General features: G+C 39.0%; 1 protein-coding gene across 3 annotated transcripts in view; it reads left to right on the top strand.

The window, feature by feature from the left end:
- hmcn1 (hemicentin 1) overlaps positions 1-17283 on the top strand; it is a 90216-nt gene that overhangs the window by 25986 nt on the left and 46947 nt on the right. For 2 of the 3 annotated variants that reach the window (XM_088425174.1, XM_088425173.1), the window contains exons 12-37: positions 945-1086; positions 1165-1292; positions 1376-1489; positions 1590-1748; positions 2737-2928; positions 3005-3100; positions 5406-5533; positions 5614-5758; positions 6498-6610; positions 7747-7906; positions 9023-9179; positions 9387-9514; positions 9741-9992; positions 10419-10514; positions 10657-10851; positions 10937-11071; positions 11479-11622; positions 11907-12033; positions 12125-12279; positions 13088-13366; positions 13508-13789; positions 14148-14256; positions 14327-14496; positions 14709-14863; positions 15663-15786; positions 15899-16000. In XM_088425174.1, coding sequence (XP_088281300.1) covers positions 945-1086; positions 1165-1292; positions 1376-1489; positions 1590-1748; positions 2737-2928; positions 3005-3100; positions 5406-5533; positions 5614-5758; positions 6498-6610; positions 7747-7906; positions 9023-9179; positions 9387-9514; positions 9741-9992; positions 10419-10514; positions 10657-10851; positions 10937-11071; positions 11479-11622; positions 11907-12033; positions 12125-12279; positions 13088-13366; positions 13508-13789; positions 14148-14256; positions 14327-14496; positions 14709-14863; positions 15663-15786; positions 15899-16000 — 3987 coding nt within the window. Of the gene's footprint in view, positions 1-944; positions 1087-1164; positions 1293-1375; positions 1490-1589; positions 1749-2736; positions 2929-3004; positions 3101-5405; positions 5534-5613; positions 5759-6497; positions 6611-7746; positions 7907-9022; positions 9180-9386; positions 9515-9740; positions 9993-10418; positions 10515-10656; positions 10852-10936; positions 11072-11474; positions 11623-11906; positions 12034-12124; positions 12280-13087; positions 13367-13507; positions 13790-14147; positions 14257-14326; positions 14497-14708; positions 14864-15662; positions 15787-15898; positions 16001-17283 lie in introns of all 3 variants that reach the window. The other variant, XM_088425172.1, reaches the window with a different exon arrangement.

Below are 17283 nucleotides of genomic sequence, written 5' to 3'. Positions count from 1 at the left end.
TGAAGAGAGTCAGGTCAGGTCTGATTACCCAAAACACTGTGGCTTAATATATTTGACTTGATAGCAGGTTCATATTAAAATAACAAAATGATAAAAACTTGATTCCATGTGTCTTTTCCTTTCATGTGCATGTGCATAGCAGCACTCGGACAGAATTTTTCATTTTAATTTTTATCCATCCATTCATTTTCTCCAGCCGCTAATCCTCACTAGGGTCGATGGCTCAGTAGGCAGGGAACACCCTGATCTGGTTGCTAGCCAATCGCAAGGGCACACAGGAACGAACAAACATTCATTCAGCCAATCACACCAAAGCACAATTTAGTATTTCCAATACACCTACCACGCATTTTTCTGGAATCTGGGAGGAAGCCGGAGTGCCCAGAGAGAGCCCGCGCAAGCATGGGGAGAACATACAAACTCCACACAGGGAGGTGAGCGTGAGATCATACATTGTGAACGTTGTGAATGACTTCATACATTTGAAAAGTCAAACAATAAGATGGCCTAGTCAGGCTGCAAGAAACGGTCCTGTACTTGTAGTATATTTGGCAATTAGGTGTGTACAGCCTCATGCCATGCTTTATAAGCGGAATAAATCACATTCTTCTGTCTTTGATGCACACTGAAATTGTCACGCTGCTGGAAGCACAGTTTCCCACACAACTTTCTAAAAGCGGTGTTCAGTGACTGAATTTGGCAGTTCAAGTTGAACACACCCTTAAAGGCATGAGGGACACATCATGAATCACTTGGCTCATTTCTGAAGATTCCACAGTTTACCAGGTCTGGAGACAACATGATGAGGTTGTTCAAAGTTTTTGGATGGAGAAACTCTGAATTTGATTGCATCTATTGGGCGCCTAAACACTACGCTGTTTTTGTTTTTTTTTTTTCACTAGTATTCTTGATTATAAAAATCCTGAATGTCATTTTCCCTTTAGAGGTTCCTAGTGTCTCAACGGAGCCTCGGAACCAGACGTTCACAACAGGAGAAAAAGTCCAAATCAGATGCTCAGCCAGTGGATTTCCGCCACCGCTCCTAGCCTGGACACACAATGGCATGTTTATCATGGCATCAAGCAGGTAGTTGTCATTATTCTTTTGAAAAGGTTTGACATTTTATCGGCTTTTTATGAAGCCATAAAACTATCTTTTGTTCAGACACAGAATGACAGCTGATGGCACACTATCCATAAGAAATACGGAGAAGATGGATGAAGGTGTTTATGGCTGCTTGGCCAGCAACCAAGCGGGAACTGACTCCATGGTGTCCATCCTCACTTACATTGGTGACTGATACACTCAAATATTTCATGAATATACAACATAAAAGATAAAGTATTTATTTTTATGTTAACTACTCTGTACGTAGAATCTCCTGTGGTAACAGTGGCTGGTGATGAGATTCTCACCGGTATTGGAGAAACCACCGTGATGGCATGTTATGCATCTGGAATCCCTCGGCCAGAGATCTGGTGGTACAAAGGTAACAACAAAGAGACGGAGCAATGCCAATCACGTTTGAGACTAAAGAAAGTAATGTTTTGTAACAAGTATAAAGTTAAGACATTTCTTCTGCTTTCCAGGTGATGTCCAAATGCAATCAACATCTTCAGTGAACATAGATGCACTGGGAGGTACAATGACCATCAAGAATACCCAGGAGGTTGATGCCGGAGACTACACATGTGTGGCTTCCAACACTGCAGGCACCTCAACAGGAAAAATTGCTCTTGATGTGGGAGGTAATTATTCCATTTTTTTTTTTTTTTTAAAGGGCCCATATCATGATATTTTAAATTGGTTCACAGTTAAATGCATGCATAGAAATGATGAAATATTACCTTTTGGCACTTTATTGATTTTATATCTTATGAAATACTGTTTAAGGGTTTTAGTACAGACATTTCTAACTAGGAAGTGAAACATCTTGTTCACTGAAGCCACGCCTCTCACTATGTGGCTGATGTCCTTCCTTCATGATGTCGTTTGAAAGGCATCAGGCCATTAGCCATCTTGACTGCTTATACCTACGAGTCGTGGTGCGCTGGAACCTATCCCAACAGAATGAAAAATAAAAAATTAACCAATCTCAGCTTTGACACCGTGAATTAGTGTAAGTCTGTAAGATATACCAAAGCAAGGAATCACCATCACTGAGCAACTTTTGCTTTTATATTGAGCCCATTGGAAATGGGACCCACATTGTTGTTTCAGGCTGTGCCCGACAAGGCCCATGGGTGCAGGCCATACTGGCCACCAGGCGTTGATCTTCACCTCCAGGCCTTGCTCCAGAAGGGAGTCCCAGTGACCTCTTTCCTGGCAAGGAAAACAATGTCCTGGAAATTGTGCTGAGTTGCCTAGCAATGAGTGGGATGTGTGATTGATCAGTGAACCAGCCCTGAATGTACTCGTGTGAAATAGTGCCTTTTTTGTCCTGGCAGTGAATAAAACATTTTTGGAGATCAAGGGCACAATTTGAAGGGTTTATATTTTAATTAGCTGTGTGGTATATGCTTTTAAAGACAGATAAAAGTTATAGTTGGATTTTTTGCACATGCAGACAAATAAAAAATGAGGGCGTTATTGCTCATGACTGACACATCAGTCACTGGGGTTGATCTTTGATGTGTCAGAGCGCAATCCTTATTTAAATAGCTGCTTGGTTTCATGCAGAACATATTACACACAGATGAAATGTAATGAACCCTCCCTTCTTTAACTACATTTCAGATGCACCAAAGTTCACCCAAGAGCCACTAAACATTGCGATGGACATAGGTTCCAATGTGACCCTGCCATGCCAAGCCCAAGGTCATCCAGATCCACAAGTCACCTGGAGGAGACTGGACGGTTTGCCCCTTTTCAATAAGCACCACGGACATAGCAGCATTTCTCAAGACAAGAGAGGTCTTCATATCACCAGTGAGTTTCACATTCACTGCCCATATGTAAACTATAGACATGACAGTTAGACGTGACAGTTTCTTTCCCATGTCAGACCTGTGGGTTGAGGATGAGACCGAATACGTCTGTGAGGCTTACAACCATTTTGGCAAGATCCAAACCCAAGCAAGCGTAACTGTGACAGGATTGGGTAAGAGCGAGATTTAATATCAAATATGCACATAATTGAACTTTGTTTTATTTTATGCATTTTTCTTTTTCATGCCTTACAATTCCTTAAACAAAAAAGAGCAAAATGAGTGCCACAATTTGTCTTTGTGTGTCCCTCCCAACACTGACACCTACAACTTCATTAGTGCTTGAACACGTGTACCTTGTTAACAAGTGTTTTATTTGACCGGTCCGCTGTTGTTAAAACACTTGCGTATATGTAGGTCAAAGGTCAAAAAGTACAGTCCCACATTAATGGTATATTGAATTTACTTGAATTTACTCCTGTCAACATTGTTACATACATATACAGATTAGTCAAAAGGATGCCCAAGCACCAGCAGTTTCTTTTTTACAATAATGCAAGGAAATAGTAGTCAATCTCAACTCATCTCTTTTTTATAATAGTGTAAAAACAGAGATGTGAAAACAAAAAGAGACATGTATAAAGACAGTTACCACAATAAAAAGAAAGCATGAGAACAGTAGCCACAATAAAAGACGTTTCCATGCTGGGTCGAAAGGCAAAGGATGAAAATGACGTAAATGTGGTTTACCGGAGATGGTTAAGGGAGGACATGTTGACTTAAAAGTATAATGTAATCACAGTAACTTTCTCCGAGAGGCTAGATACACTATTCAGTTGATCACATCCCCATCCAGTCTGCTGGCGCTAATAGCGAAGTTTTAATCTTAGAATAATCTCCAGTCTCATTCGCCTGAAGGATGTCATTAAAAATTGCTAACAGGGTTGACCCTGTGCTATGCAAGATATTAAAACGTTTTTGGAATGATCCTAGTTTCGTACATTCCAATTAAGTTAATTTAATTAAATCGGAGGAATTAGCTGCCAAAATGTTTGTGTATATACTGTATACAGTATTTGTGTGTGTGTGTTTGTAATGTCAAGGAATCATCTCAGTCTTCTATCAACACCCTTTTTTATATCTTGACTTTCACAGATGATATTATTGTTGTCTGTTTGCTCACATAGTCCCCATATAAGAAATATGTGCGTTAATGTATACAATGTATGGTGCCTCGCATGCTTGGAGGAATATGTACGCGAAACGGAACCTTTTGAAACAACGGAGATTTCTGCGTGAATTGTTTGTACAAATGTACAATACTTGAGCTAATACAACATACAAATTTATGTTACTGTTTTTTATTTAACACGCCATGTAAACATTAGCACATTTCTGGACACTCAAAGATGCTTTACAACGGATAGAGATAACAGAATGGGATTATTTAAATCATTCAAATCATTAATAGCATTAATTAGCAGGGTGGAAAAATATGTGAATCACATATCTAATGACTTCTCCAAGACCAAATCAGATTCACTCATCACAATATCTAGTTAAATATATTTGACAAGTTTTGGAGTAGAAATTCAGATTTTTCTTCTTTCAAGAAGCATTGCCTAATGTACATCACTCAAAAGGGCTCTCAGAATACCTATAAATAAGAATTGTTGAATTCCATCCAACTGAGCAAGCATATGTTCAAAAGACTTGACGCTCGTCAGTCCACACAAAGACAAACAGTCAATGATTTGAAACATAACTTAAGAACATCTGTCCGCCAATTGAAGTTGAACGGAAGATGGGTGATGCAACAGTACAACAATGCAAACGACAGAAGTATGTCAACAGCTGAATGCCTTCAGCAGTATAAAAAAGTCCTTCTGGGTTTGGACAACCAGGGTCCTGACCGCAGCCTGATTGAGATTTTGCAGCATGACCTCAAAAGATAAAGTAAAACTTTTTTGTAAAAAGGAATGGTCCAAATTTTCTCTTGACAATTAAATAGGCCTGATAACTAAAGAAACGTTTGGTTGAGGTCATTGCTCCCAATGGAGGCCCATTAAAGCCAAAAGTTCACAAACTGTACTTTTTCCAATACGCCACTGTTATGTTGACGTATTGTGTTCGGCAAAAACATAGAAACACATTTTATGTGTGTGTGCTATTAGGAAAACCGTATTTATCTATTTGTGACAAAAATGAAGATCAGAAGACATGTTGTCCACAATGTATGCAGAAATCTAGGAATTTACAGAGTTTACTAACTTTTTTTGGACTGCATATGTTACTTGTAGCAGATGTGGAGAGTGCGCATGTTTATATTGCTTGGTGTATACAGCATCTGATCATTCCTTTCGGCTGCAAATACAAACTCCTTGTTGTCTCACTAATGGCTTCAAAGTGAATGTACTTTTTCATGCTCAGTGGTCAAATGCTTTTGACTTAACCAATCGATTGCTTGTGCATCTGCAGCGCCACCTATCATTGCAATGAGTCCAGCAGTGATCAGTGTGATCAAGGACCAGCAGGTGACTTTACCCTGTGTACTGTTGGCTGGCAATCCACTGCCGGAGAGACAGTGGCTGCACAACTACGGCCTTGTAAGTACTTCAAATCATTAATAAATTGAACAGAAATTAAATTGTTTCTCTGCGGGTGCTTTAAACTTGACATTTTTCAGGTGACCTCAGATGAGTATGTGACTGTACGCCGGGATGGCAGTTTACATATTGAGCGAGTTCAGCTGAACGACGCTGGTGACTACACCTGTTTGGCTGAGAGCCTCGTTGGGGCCACCAACCACACTACAACTGTCAACGTCCATGGTAGTATATATCAAAGATGACCATGGAGACAGTGAATAAGACAGTTAATGCACGTAATTATTTTATTGCCTCGACCCAGATTTGGGTAAACAGTATAGAAAATGAATGGGTGGATGCATACAAGATGATGAAGGCCATATTTCTGCAGGAAATTCACATCAGTGTAAAAAGTCACACACTGTCCTAAACCTTTGGGAGTTTTGATGAAAGCCAACCTGTTTTTATTTCGGCGATAAACGTCTCATCATTTGGCAGTGACCTTTGTGTATTTCATTGCCTCTACTGAAGGAGATATCTCCCCATGTCTCTTTATCAGCAAATGTTTTCAAGGCCAGTTTTTGGCTAAAATGTGGGGAGTTACTGCATGGGCCAAAGGGAAAAATATTTTAAGGCTAACCTTGGAATTCATGTCAAGAAATGCTGGACCTTATAATCACTGCTGGTTTTATCAACTGGCCTTACAATTGCATTGGCCAGTTGTATATTATTATTATTATTTTTTTGTTTGTTTCTTAAAAGAACATCCAAAACTTTGGTGGTCTGAAGAAAGGTGGTCTAAAACATATTGCGATTATGGGATAGGAACAAGATGGAGAGAAAGGAAAATGCATTACCTTTGACAACTTACAGTATGCCTTCAATGAAGGAAAGGCTTTCTCCAGATGCATTTGAGATGTTAAAATAATTTATGCAAAAAAAAATGATTGCTATAACTTTCTGTCTTTGCTTTTTCTATTAGTGATTCCATCCATTCAACATGGACCTCAAGTGTTTAGCACTATCGAAGGAAAACCCATCTCGCTGCCCTGCCGTGCCAGTGGGATACCTACTCCTGAGATCACTTGGTCTAAGGTCTGCAGTTGAATGAACATCGTTTTTTTGTTGTCATATGCTGAATGTTCTTCTCATATCGAGAGCCTTTCTCAGCAAACCTAGATATGGGAGACACAGTCAATGTCATTTGTGTTCTATATTATTATAAAAGTGGCGGGGGGATAAGCGGCTATAGAAAATGGATGGATTATTATAAAAGGCAATAGAATGTACTGTATATAACATAATTAAAATGTGTTCAGCCTGTTCAGTCAGTATTATGGCCCTTTTTATGGAAATCTCAATTTGACTCATATTAACACTACTGTAGATACACGTGTTTGTGAACAATATTTCTTGAAAATATGTGCGTGTGTGTGTGTGTGTGTGTGTGTGTGTGTGTGTTCAACAGTGCTGACTTCTGAGTAGTATACTTATCCGCAGTGGACATTGTTCAATATCTCAAGCCACATTCGAAGAATTCCCGGGGTTGTTTAGTGTCACATGCCTGAAAATCATATTAGACTCCGAATGGAGTCTGGAATTTCAATATTCCACGATGGGCAAATCATACTTGCGTGTCTATGTGAGGCAACATATTTGTTCTTCATGTGTTGCACCATTGAATTACCTGCGAATACTGTCTTGTCACTTCATGCCATACTGACATGTTTTTATTTGTGCTTCCTCTAGATTGTAATTTAATGCTCTCAGAGTGAATTGGGTTAAAGGAACTGTGAAGGTTTCTCAGGATCCTTTGCCTGGTTCCTTTATCTTTAATGCTCGCTATGCTAATAGTAATAATAATAATAATCACTAGAAGACAGCACGATCTCCTTAAACTATTTACAGTATGCCAGAAAGACAGAGCACACAGATGTGGAGCCTTATTCTTCTCAATGCAGAAGAAGGTCTGATATATATATATATATATATATATATATATATATATATATATATATATATATATATATATATATATATATATATATATATATATATATATATATATATATATATATATATATATATATATACTGTATATATATACAGTATATATATTTGTTGTAGTTTATTTAATTGCGTGTTGGTCCAACTTTTCATTGAGTGGAACTGTAGTTTGAACGACTTGAGCAGCGGGTGCTTTCATTCACCCTTTGCGATTTGCTTTGAAGGGTGGGGCTCTTGTATACTTGGGAGGTCCAGCCTTCTCCTTGGACTCTGACGGCAGCCTGCTCATTGCCGCACCCTCTGGAAATGAGACGGGAGAGTTCCTCTGCACAGCTGCCAATGCTGCTGGTCACACCTCGAGAAAAGTTCAACTAACTGTCTATGGTAATGTAGCTAATGCAAAATGAGAGGCTAGATACCCATACATTAGGTCTAATGTCTATGAAAGCATTTGAACCTTAATCAACACAATGTTGCTCATTTTCTTCAATCTTGGGGAGCTCAAAGTCTTCCAGACATTGTGCCTGTTCTAACAATATGTTTGAAATTACCATATTGAATTGAATGTCGTGTTACAAGGGTTCTTGAGAAAAGCCATTTTGTGGGATTTATGGTTATTATAATGATGCGGCTACACTGTCATGCTATTTTAGATCCTGTAATGCAGTACTTCTCAAATAGTGGGGTGGGCCTTTTTTTCTTTGAATGAATATATTATAAAATAGATATTAATGCTCCTGTGTTCATGTTCCAGATCAATTTAATTTATTATTTTTTATTAATTTAATATTATTTTTTATCATCAAACAGCTCTGTTTGTCAAAAATGTTGCTAGTTTTACTAAGGATTGCCTTTTTTTCATTTCAGGCTATTTGATACACTTTAAGTTAGATTTTTTTTGTTTCAGACTAACTTGTAACCCATCGTAATGTTAATGTTTGCTGAAAGTAGATTCATGTCTCTTTCATTTGTGAGTGTTTAAAAAATGACACAATTTTAGGTATACTTACATAGTTTCTTGAGATAATTTATGCACAACAGGGAGGGGGGGGGGGGTTGTTTTCTAATTCCTAGGGGGGCTTTGCCAACAAAATAAAGAAACACCACTATAATGTCTGGAACCGTAGAATCACAATAACTATTTTTTCAGCATGTTAAGACACATTTATGATACCTTTTAAAATAAATAAAAAATGGATTGTGTTGTCATTCTGTAACAAAGCAAAAAACATTTTTTTTTTAATCCTCAAGAGACACTTTGTGAATTAGGCACAATTTTTCCCCACTGCTTGTAAGATTCCTGTCTTTTAAAATGAATCAAAAGAAGTGAATCAAAAGTCAGATTACCGTAAGTACATTGTAATTATCGGTAGTAATTTAATTTTCTTGTCGATATTAAGTGTCACAAAAAAAAGATGTAAACGTATTAATCAACAGTGTGCTATACTTTAAAATGATCTTTGTAACAACACTTTGACTTATTTTCATTTGTGTTTCCAGTTCGCCCAAGGTCCAACACTGGTGGCTCTCCCAACCCTTCAAAAATGTCAGTGATAGAGGGTGAGGATGCAGTTTTACACTGTGAGGTTCACAGTGTCCCCCCACCCTCCATTAGCTGGGCCAAGCAGAGGCATCTCATTTCTCCTTACTCCCCAAGGTAAAACACACATTTTTGACCAATGCATATATTCTCTTTTTTGGGAAACCCCCAAACCAATGTTTGTACTATTAGCATTACCTGCAATAACATGATTTGTATGCATTGCCGAGTTGCATGTAACGGAGTTTGGTCTACGCAGGGAAAACGGCCCATCTCCATTGACGCAGACTAAACTAGCTTTATATGTTTGTGTGCTCACTCCAGGCACAACCAGCTACCCTCGGGGTCTTTGAAAATCTTAGAGACCAAAGTGTCAGACAGTGGACAGTATGTTTGCATTGCCTCCAACATTGCTGGCAACTTAACTCAAATCATTGAACTGAATGTTCTGGGTAAGTTTGCATTACCACATTAATAACACACCCCAATATTGTTTGGTCGTTTCCATAAGAGTCTACCAAGAGGAGTGCATACTGTTAAGGCTGAAAATTTTTTTATCTTGTTTTTTAATTTCCTGATAGGTCTTCACATTTATTACATGTGTAAACATTCAATATTAAGCATCATACAGTTGCAGATGGGACAAACAGTGTTTTAATCTTGACCTCTACCCACCAGTGCCCCCTAGTATCCAGGCCGGTCCCAAGATCATGAAAGTCCAGATGGGTCACCTTGTCGAGCTTCTATGTATAGTGCAAGGTGTACCAAAGCCTGCCGTTTCCTGGACAAAGGATGGCAGGGTATATCCTGTGTCACCTGATGGCAGTCTCACTTTGGGTCCAGTAGTGTTAGACGATGAAGGAAATTACACTTGTACAGCAGCTAACACTGCTGGTAGCATTGAAGCTCAAGTTCAACTACTAATACAAGGTTGGTTTCAAAAATTGTATACTCTGTCAATATTGTATTCATACTGTGTTCATTAGGGCTGTTACTTCAACAAATCTTTTTAAAATCGATTATGCAATAATTGAGTCATATCCTCCCACCTCCTGCAAGTTGTATTTTTATCTTTTGAATCTATTTGAATCTATAGCTATAACTATTTAAGGTTAACAAACACAAATTACTATTTAGCTCACACGTACACACGGTTATATGGACCTCACTCATGTAATAGTGTCCGTAAAGTCACTTGCAGTCACAACAATAATCCACAAGTGGATATTTTTAGTCAACTTATTTTCAGTCAACAACTTGGGCATCATGTTGAGAAATGCCACAGGTCCCTTTGTTGTTCAGAAACGACATTTTCAGAATCACATGGTGTGTATTGGTCCCTGTGTGAATTTTCAGTCCCCCCTGTGGTCGGAGTACTGGAGCCTCCATTCAATAGTCCTCTACAGGAGAGAGTTGCAAACCAACGAATTGCCTTCCCCTGCCCTGCCAAAGGTACATCACTGTAATCACCTGTACTGACATATGCTTACCTATGCTTGTGTAAATTGAAGGTATTTCTAAAAAATATCTGAAGTACCAGTATTGTCCCCTTGCTTCTCATAAAAATGTCTCTCTCTCTCTCTCTGTGGCGCAGGCCTTCCCAAGCCAGTGATCAGATGGTTGCGTAACGGCCAGGAGCTCACTGGCAATGAACCAGGTGTGTCTATCCTGGAGGATGGCACACTGTTGATTCTGTCGTCTTTGTCACCGTTGGATGATGGCGAGTATGTGTGCGAGGCCGCTAATGATGCTGGGTCCACAGAGAAGAAATACCAGCTCAAAGTCAATGGTGATTGACTTGATTATTGGGCTGAGTACTACTAAAACCTCTGCGTATTCCAGCTCTTATTATAATCAATTCTCATGCTTTCCAGTGCCTCCAACACTCCGTGATGGTGATATATCAGGAAACGTGTCTGTAGTTCTGAGCAAGTCCATCAGTTTGTTCTGTGATATAATAGGAAGCCCGACTCCATTAATCACCTGGTACAAAAATGGAATTCTCGTGAGTAAAATACATTTCTACAAAGTCTACTATGCCACGATGTGAAACATTTGGGTCTTCGGTGTTTTTGCCGTATTACCAAGCAAACATTTATGGCATCCCATCACTTCGCTGTATGATCTGTGATTTTTTTTATTTATTTTTTTATTAGAAACTAGTTGCTTGTTGGAAGGATTTGAACATAAGTAGACAACAATGGATTTCTAAACTATAGTCTGAACTTCTTAGCCTAATTGAAAAGTCGTTGACACACATTTTGCATCATATTGCAACTGACCTTAGCATTTGATAGTTGTAATTCACAATTGGGGTTGACTGGCTCAACTGAAGTAAAGGTAAATAGTAATCTTTTCTATGTGTTTTTTTTTTTTTTTGTGTTTTCAATATTTTTAATTGATGTTCGATAGGTAGATACTAGTGACAGCATTCAGATTGCTGATAAGGGGAGAACATTACAACTACTGAAGTCAGCCACGGCAGATGCGGGCAGCTACACTTGTAAAGCTATCAACATTGCAGGCAGCACCGAAAAAGATTTCTTTGTGGATATATTGGGTGAGTAAAATAAGTGAGGTATAGACAAATCATTCATCATACAGAAAAAAGTGCTTTATGATTTGATACATAATTAGGCAGCACAATGCTTGATCAGCAATCTTCTTTGAGATGGGATCTGGTTTAAAATTTTTGTTTGTGCAATCCTTGTGGAGCTTTGCTCTTTTTGGCTTAAACTTCAGCTTCTGAATACAAACCCAAAATTTGACTTCAGGTTCTCTGTTAAATGATAGAAATTGGAGCAATGTGGATGATTTGTCAGCAACATTTCCTCTGTCTCACAGTCCCACCAAGTATTGCAGCACCTGAATCTCCCCAAAATATGTCTGGAAATATTAAAGAGGAGATCAGGTTAGAGTGCAAGGTGACAGGAGTGCCATTTCCCACAATCCAGTGGTACAAGAACCAAAAGTCAGTTCCCACTAAAAACATAATGGTAAAAGTGAAGGAAGTTCTTTGATTTAAATCATTCCCTTTCTCTTATGTTATGCTCTGTACCTAGGGCTTTATTTCTTGGGGATCCAAATTTGGAGGTCATTGATAATGGCCAAGTTTTAAGAATAAAAAGTGCCCGCCTTGGAGACCAAGCAAGATATCAGTGTAGTGTCATGAATACGGCTGGCAAACAAACCAGAGACTTCAATCTCAATGTGTATGGTAAGTGTTTGCATGAATAAAATTGTTAATCATGTAAGGTGCTCCCATATTTTGGACAACTTTTTAGGAATGCAGCTAAGAAGTATTTTTGGTATTCCTTTTTTTTTTTTTTTTGCTTGGTGAGAATTCATTATAAACATAGAACGTTTCTACATATTTATGAATGACTGACCTTTATACATTTTTGATGATCAACATTTTTTTAAACTTACATTTAAACTGTGCTTACCAGCATACTACTGTCCTCCAAATCTACTGTCCTCCAAATACATTTCTCAGCAGAAAAACACATTGGAGTCCGCATAGTTTGTTAAAAGGTGATTGGTAGTAATGACAGGTATAAGGCTATAAACATCAAAGTGTTCAGTCATTCATTTCTATCATGCCAGCCTATATAGAGCACCAGAGCACTGCTAGCTAACTTCTAATTTATGCTAGAAGCTGCTACAACGGAGCCCAAGCTACCGGTGAACACTGGCAACACTGGTCACATATCTTTGTCAATGTAAATGCCCTAAAATGGCAATTGAACATGTTTTCAGAACAACATAGTGTTGTAAGTATTGAGTGTCAACATTTGCAGGACCAAATATGAGGAGCATTTCTCAGCTGCACCTACTTGTAATATGGCTTAAGAAAGGCATGATCTAAAAAGTACATTTTAGGAAATCAAAACATCTCCAAAGAAGGATTTCATCCTCAGGATTTATGAGGGTAGATTGGGTTTATAAGTTTGGTGTAAACTGACACATTATAAATTAAAATGTGATTTTTATTTATTTTTTTTATTTCTTGTTTGTGTTCCAAGTTCCCCCATCCATCAGAGGTGGTAACCAAACAACAGAAGTTACCACCCTGCCGGACACGCTTGTCACGCTTGAGTGCGAGGCACGAGGAGTCCCGCTCCCCACAATCACCTGGTATAGAAAGGGAAAGGCCATCCTGTCTAGCCGCCAGTCTCAGTATGTAGAGCAGGGTCGTTACCTGAAGATCCCGCGGGTGCAGCCATCGGATGTTGGTCAGTACACCTGCAAGGTGACCAGTGTGTCCGGGAGCGCCGAAAAGACCTTTGAACTTGATGTCTACTGTAAGAAAACAATGTTTTACTCTGACTTAGTTCAATTTTTATACTCACCGTAATTCTTACACTTGGAATGACTGTGAGCAACCAACATTTTCTGCAACCTCTCATCTACTTTTTTTCTACTGATTTCTCCTCCACCTGCAGTGCCTCCTTCCATAGGAGGGGGAGACAGCAGTTTTTCTGAAAGAAATGTGGTTCTCAGTAAGCCCCTGATCTTGGAGTGCGAGGCTGCCGGCTACCCTCCCCCTTCCCTCATATGGCTGAAGGATGGAGTTCCAGTCCAAGATGGAGACAGTGTCCGTGTCCTTGAACAAGGGAGGAAAATAGAAATCCTTTCAGCCACAGAGTCGGACTCGGGACGCTATGTTTGTGTGGCAACCAGCATTGCTGGGGAGACAGAAGTCACGTACGACGTCAGAGTTTTGGGTATGCACATACACTATATCTGTATGGACATATACCTATGCGAGACGTGATAACTAAGACTAAGTGTTTTAATACGGTGGTTCTTAACCTAACCCTCTCAAATACTCATTTTTGGATGAACAAAGAAAGGCTTAAAAAAGATAAATGTTGGAACAGCATTTGTGGCGGTATTCTCCAGCCGTAGTTTATTCAGCAGCTACAGAATATAGATTGTGTCAGATAATTCCTGCCTCGTTAACCGGCCCATCCGTATAAAATTTCTCTTTATCTATTATCTACAGTATGTTTCTATTTCACCTGTCAAACTAACACTAATGCCGTTGTGGAGGATTGATCTAATAAAAAATATTCCCCTTAGTGCCACCTTTAATTGACGGAGCAGATGAGATGACCAACAGCATTGTAGTAATAAACAACCCTCTAGAGCTGGACTGCCGCGCCACTGGGACACCTGTGCCTGCCATCAAGTAAGATTTTAGATTTGTTAACCCCTGTTACATAAAATTAATAAGTCATTGTTATGATCTTCATCCTCAGGTGGTATAAAGATGGGCAAGTGGTTAGACATGGCGAGGGGCTGCGACTTACTGCCAATGGATGGCGGCTGATTATCCCCCGCGCTCAGGTCTCCGACTCAGGTCGGTTTCAGTGTGTGGCTACTAATGAAGGAGGAGACCATGAGAAGATCTTCAATGTTGTTGTACAAGGTAATGTTTAAAAAAAATAATTTCAACAGTTGTGTATTAAATATTTGGCATCTAAATTGTAATGCAAATACGTACTTCATAAATGCAAGCTGCAGGAAGTCTGTGGGTGAATATTTCTATTCTCTTCCTTTTCTCGCTTTATCCAATTGCTATTTTGCCTATTCCCCTGTTCTACAAAATAGACAATGAGTCTACCCTCTGAACTATTCCAGTTCCTCCATCGATTCGTTCCACTGGCACTGCTGAGCGTGTGGTTGTCCTGCACAAATCAGTCAGTTTGGAGTGCATCTCCAGTGGCATCCCCACACCCACTATAACTTGGCTTAAAGATGGCCGACCTGTTGATACATCACAAGAGCACTTTAAGGTGGGTCGATTGCTTTGGTCTATATTTATTTGACTTGTAACACCTGGCGAAAGAAAAGGGTACACTGCCTTGAAAAAGTATTCACACTCCTTGAACTTCTTTATGTTTTGTCACCTTACAATGACAAACTTTAATGCTTTGTTGACATGTTATGTATAGCGCCAAAAAGTAGCGTATAAATGTGAAGTTAAATTCAAATAAAAACAGAACGATGCGAGAGGGGCGGCCTCAAAATTTTAAGGAAGTATAAATCCGAAAGGTGTGGTGTGCATTTGTAATGAGCTTCCTGCACTCTTGTACTATAAATATAATGTTGTGCAATCATTTGTAGTAACATAATTGAGTAAATGCTAAAAGCATTAGCATTATTAGTTTAATAGGAGAGTTTAAACCATGTCTTGGAATTCATATTTTCACAAGCAAGGCTGTAAGTGTAAATAGACTTCACCATAATTATTCTGTAATGGTCAACATATTTTTAATATCATTTCTGTGCAAACAATGTCTTTCAATAAACGATCCATCACATTCGTTCCACCCGGCATTCAAAATTACTGAGAGATAATATGGTCTTCTTCACGTGTAACACTTGTGGTGCAATTAGTAAATAAACACTGATGTTTGTGGTTGTGTGGTGGAAAGGTTCAAGGAGTATGAATATTTTTTTTCAAATTGCTGTAACTGTTGACACCAAGAGCAAAAACGTTTGCATTTTGAAACCTAGAACAAACTGGAACTTTCTATTTAACGTGAACTGCAATTCGACATGTTTCATGTTACCCGTGTTTCTGCACACCAGCTGGAGTCAGGAGGCAGAGTACTAAAGGTCACTAGGGCAAGACAAGAGGATTCTGGGAAATACACCTGTCTGGCCACTAATGCTGCCGGTGAAGCTCAAAAAAACATACGGCTCAATGTCCATGGTAATGGAAGAATATAAAGTCATTTCTACAACTTGATTTTTCCTGTTTGTTTTCATATGTTCTTCTTTACTCATCTGGTACATTGTTCTTGAATTTCACTCTGTGTTTTCAGTGCCCCCCACCATCACAGCCTCTGGGGAGATCATCAACCAGACCATCCTGTCAGGCTTCTCCACTGAGCTTGAGTGCAAGGCCGCAGGCAGTCCATTACCTGGTGAGACTCACAAATGCCCTTCTCTCCTTTTCATCTTTAGTTCAAAGGCAGAATTTCTACTGACCCGTGCCGTAGCCTTGGCTTTTCCATCAGTGCATCAGCAGAAAATGGATCTCAGATGACTCCCGATGGGCGACTTGATTCCCACTGCCGTTCTTTCCATGCACTGTAGCGTGCACTGTACAGATAAGCACTCACATTCCAGCATAATTGAAAACTTTTCGAGGGATGTGTTTGTATTTTGGCTCTAATGTTGCATTCCAGATCAAACTGTGTCCATAAAGTAATAAATTGCATAAATATGAAAGGTATAAACCGTCTTATACAATCAAGGGACCAAACTATTTTTGTCAGTTATTACTGTTATTAATGTTTTTGCCTTTATGCTGTAACTCAAATTGAATTTAAAATATTCAATTTGTGATTGAAAGAAAAAATACACATCAATACTCGAAAATACTGTCACTCCTTCCCAAAGTAATCCAAATTGAGGATCCAGTTCCAGTCATAAAAGGACTGATCTAAAATTTGAGTCAGTTTGATCCAACTTTCTGGATGGTTTTTCAAACCGCAACCCCCAAAATGGGGGGTCTTCATACAAGATAACCTCAAAATTGGGTTATTTAGTAAAAAAACAAACAAACACAAAAAAAACCCCGAGACGGTTGGGTTCAATTGACCCAAATATTGAGTCAGTCCATTTTTGAACTGTAAATAAGGTATTTTTGACTCCAGTATTTTGAGGGTGTATTTTGCCACTCTCATTGCATTCTTTCCACATTTGAGAAAAATGGACCCTGGTATGAAGCATGAAAACATTTTCTGTTTCATTTTCATTTCATTTATACATATACAGTGGCGACTTGAAGACATGAAGACATTTTTAAGATACAATTCTCTAATGCATATAGCGCCCCCCTAAAACAAGCCCAAGCCCGTTCAACGAATAAAACAGAAAATTTGACAGGAAAGCCTCAAAACATGGCTCATCTTTTCAGCCAAACATTGCAACGCTTTGATAACCTGCGTACGTCATAGCAACGTCTGATGATTCACTGATTCATTGCAGTGGTAGCACCCCCTAATGTATGTTTTTTTTTTCTTTCCTTCAATGTTTTTCTCAGTTGGTTAACCAGCAAGATCTACTTCATATTTGCTCAGAATAATGTTTAGGCCTGGATGTCAAAAAATGACGTTTGTGATACTTTCTTGTTGTTGCTAAGCGCTGTTGCCATGGCAACAAGTTCACCACCAAAATAACCACATGACTTTTGAAAGTCTTA

This window comes from Hippichthys cyanospilos, chromosome 10 (assembly GCF_059441005.1).
Source record: "Hippichthys cyanospilos isolate Australia breed blue-spotted pipefish chromosome 10, RoL_Hcya_1.0, whole genome shotgun sequence".
Lineage (NCBI taxonomy): Eukaryota > Metazoa > Chordata > Actinopteri > Syngnathiformes > Syngnathidae > Hippichthys > Hippichthys cyanospilos.
This window is presented reverse-complemented; position numbering and strand designations above follow the sequence as displayed.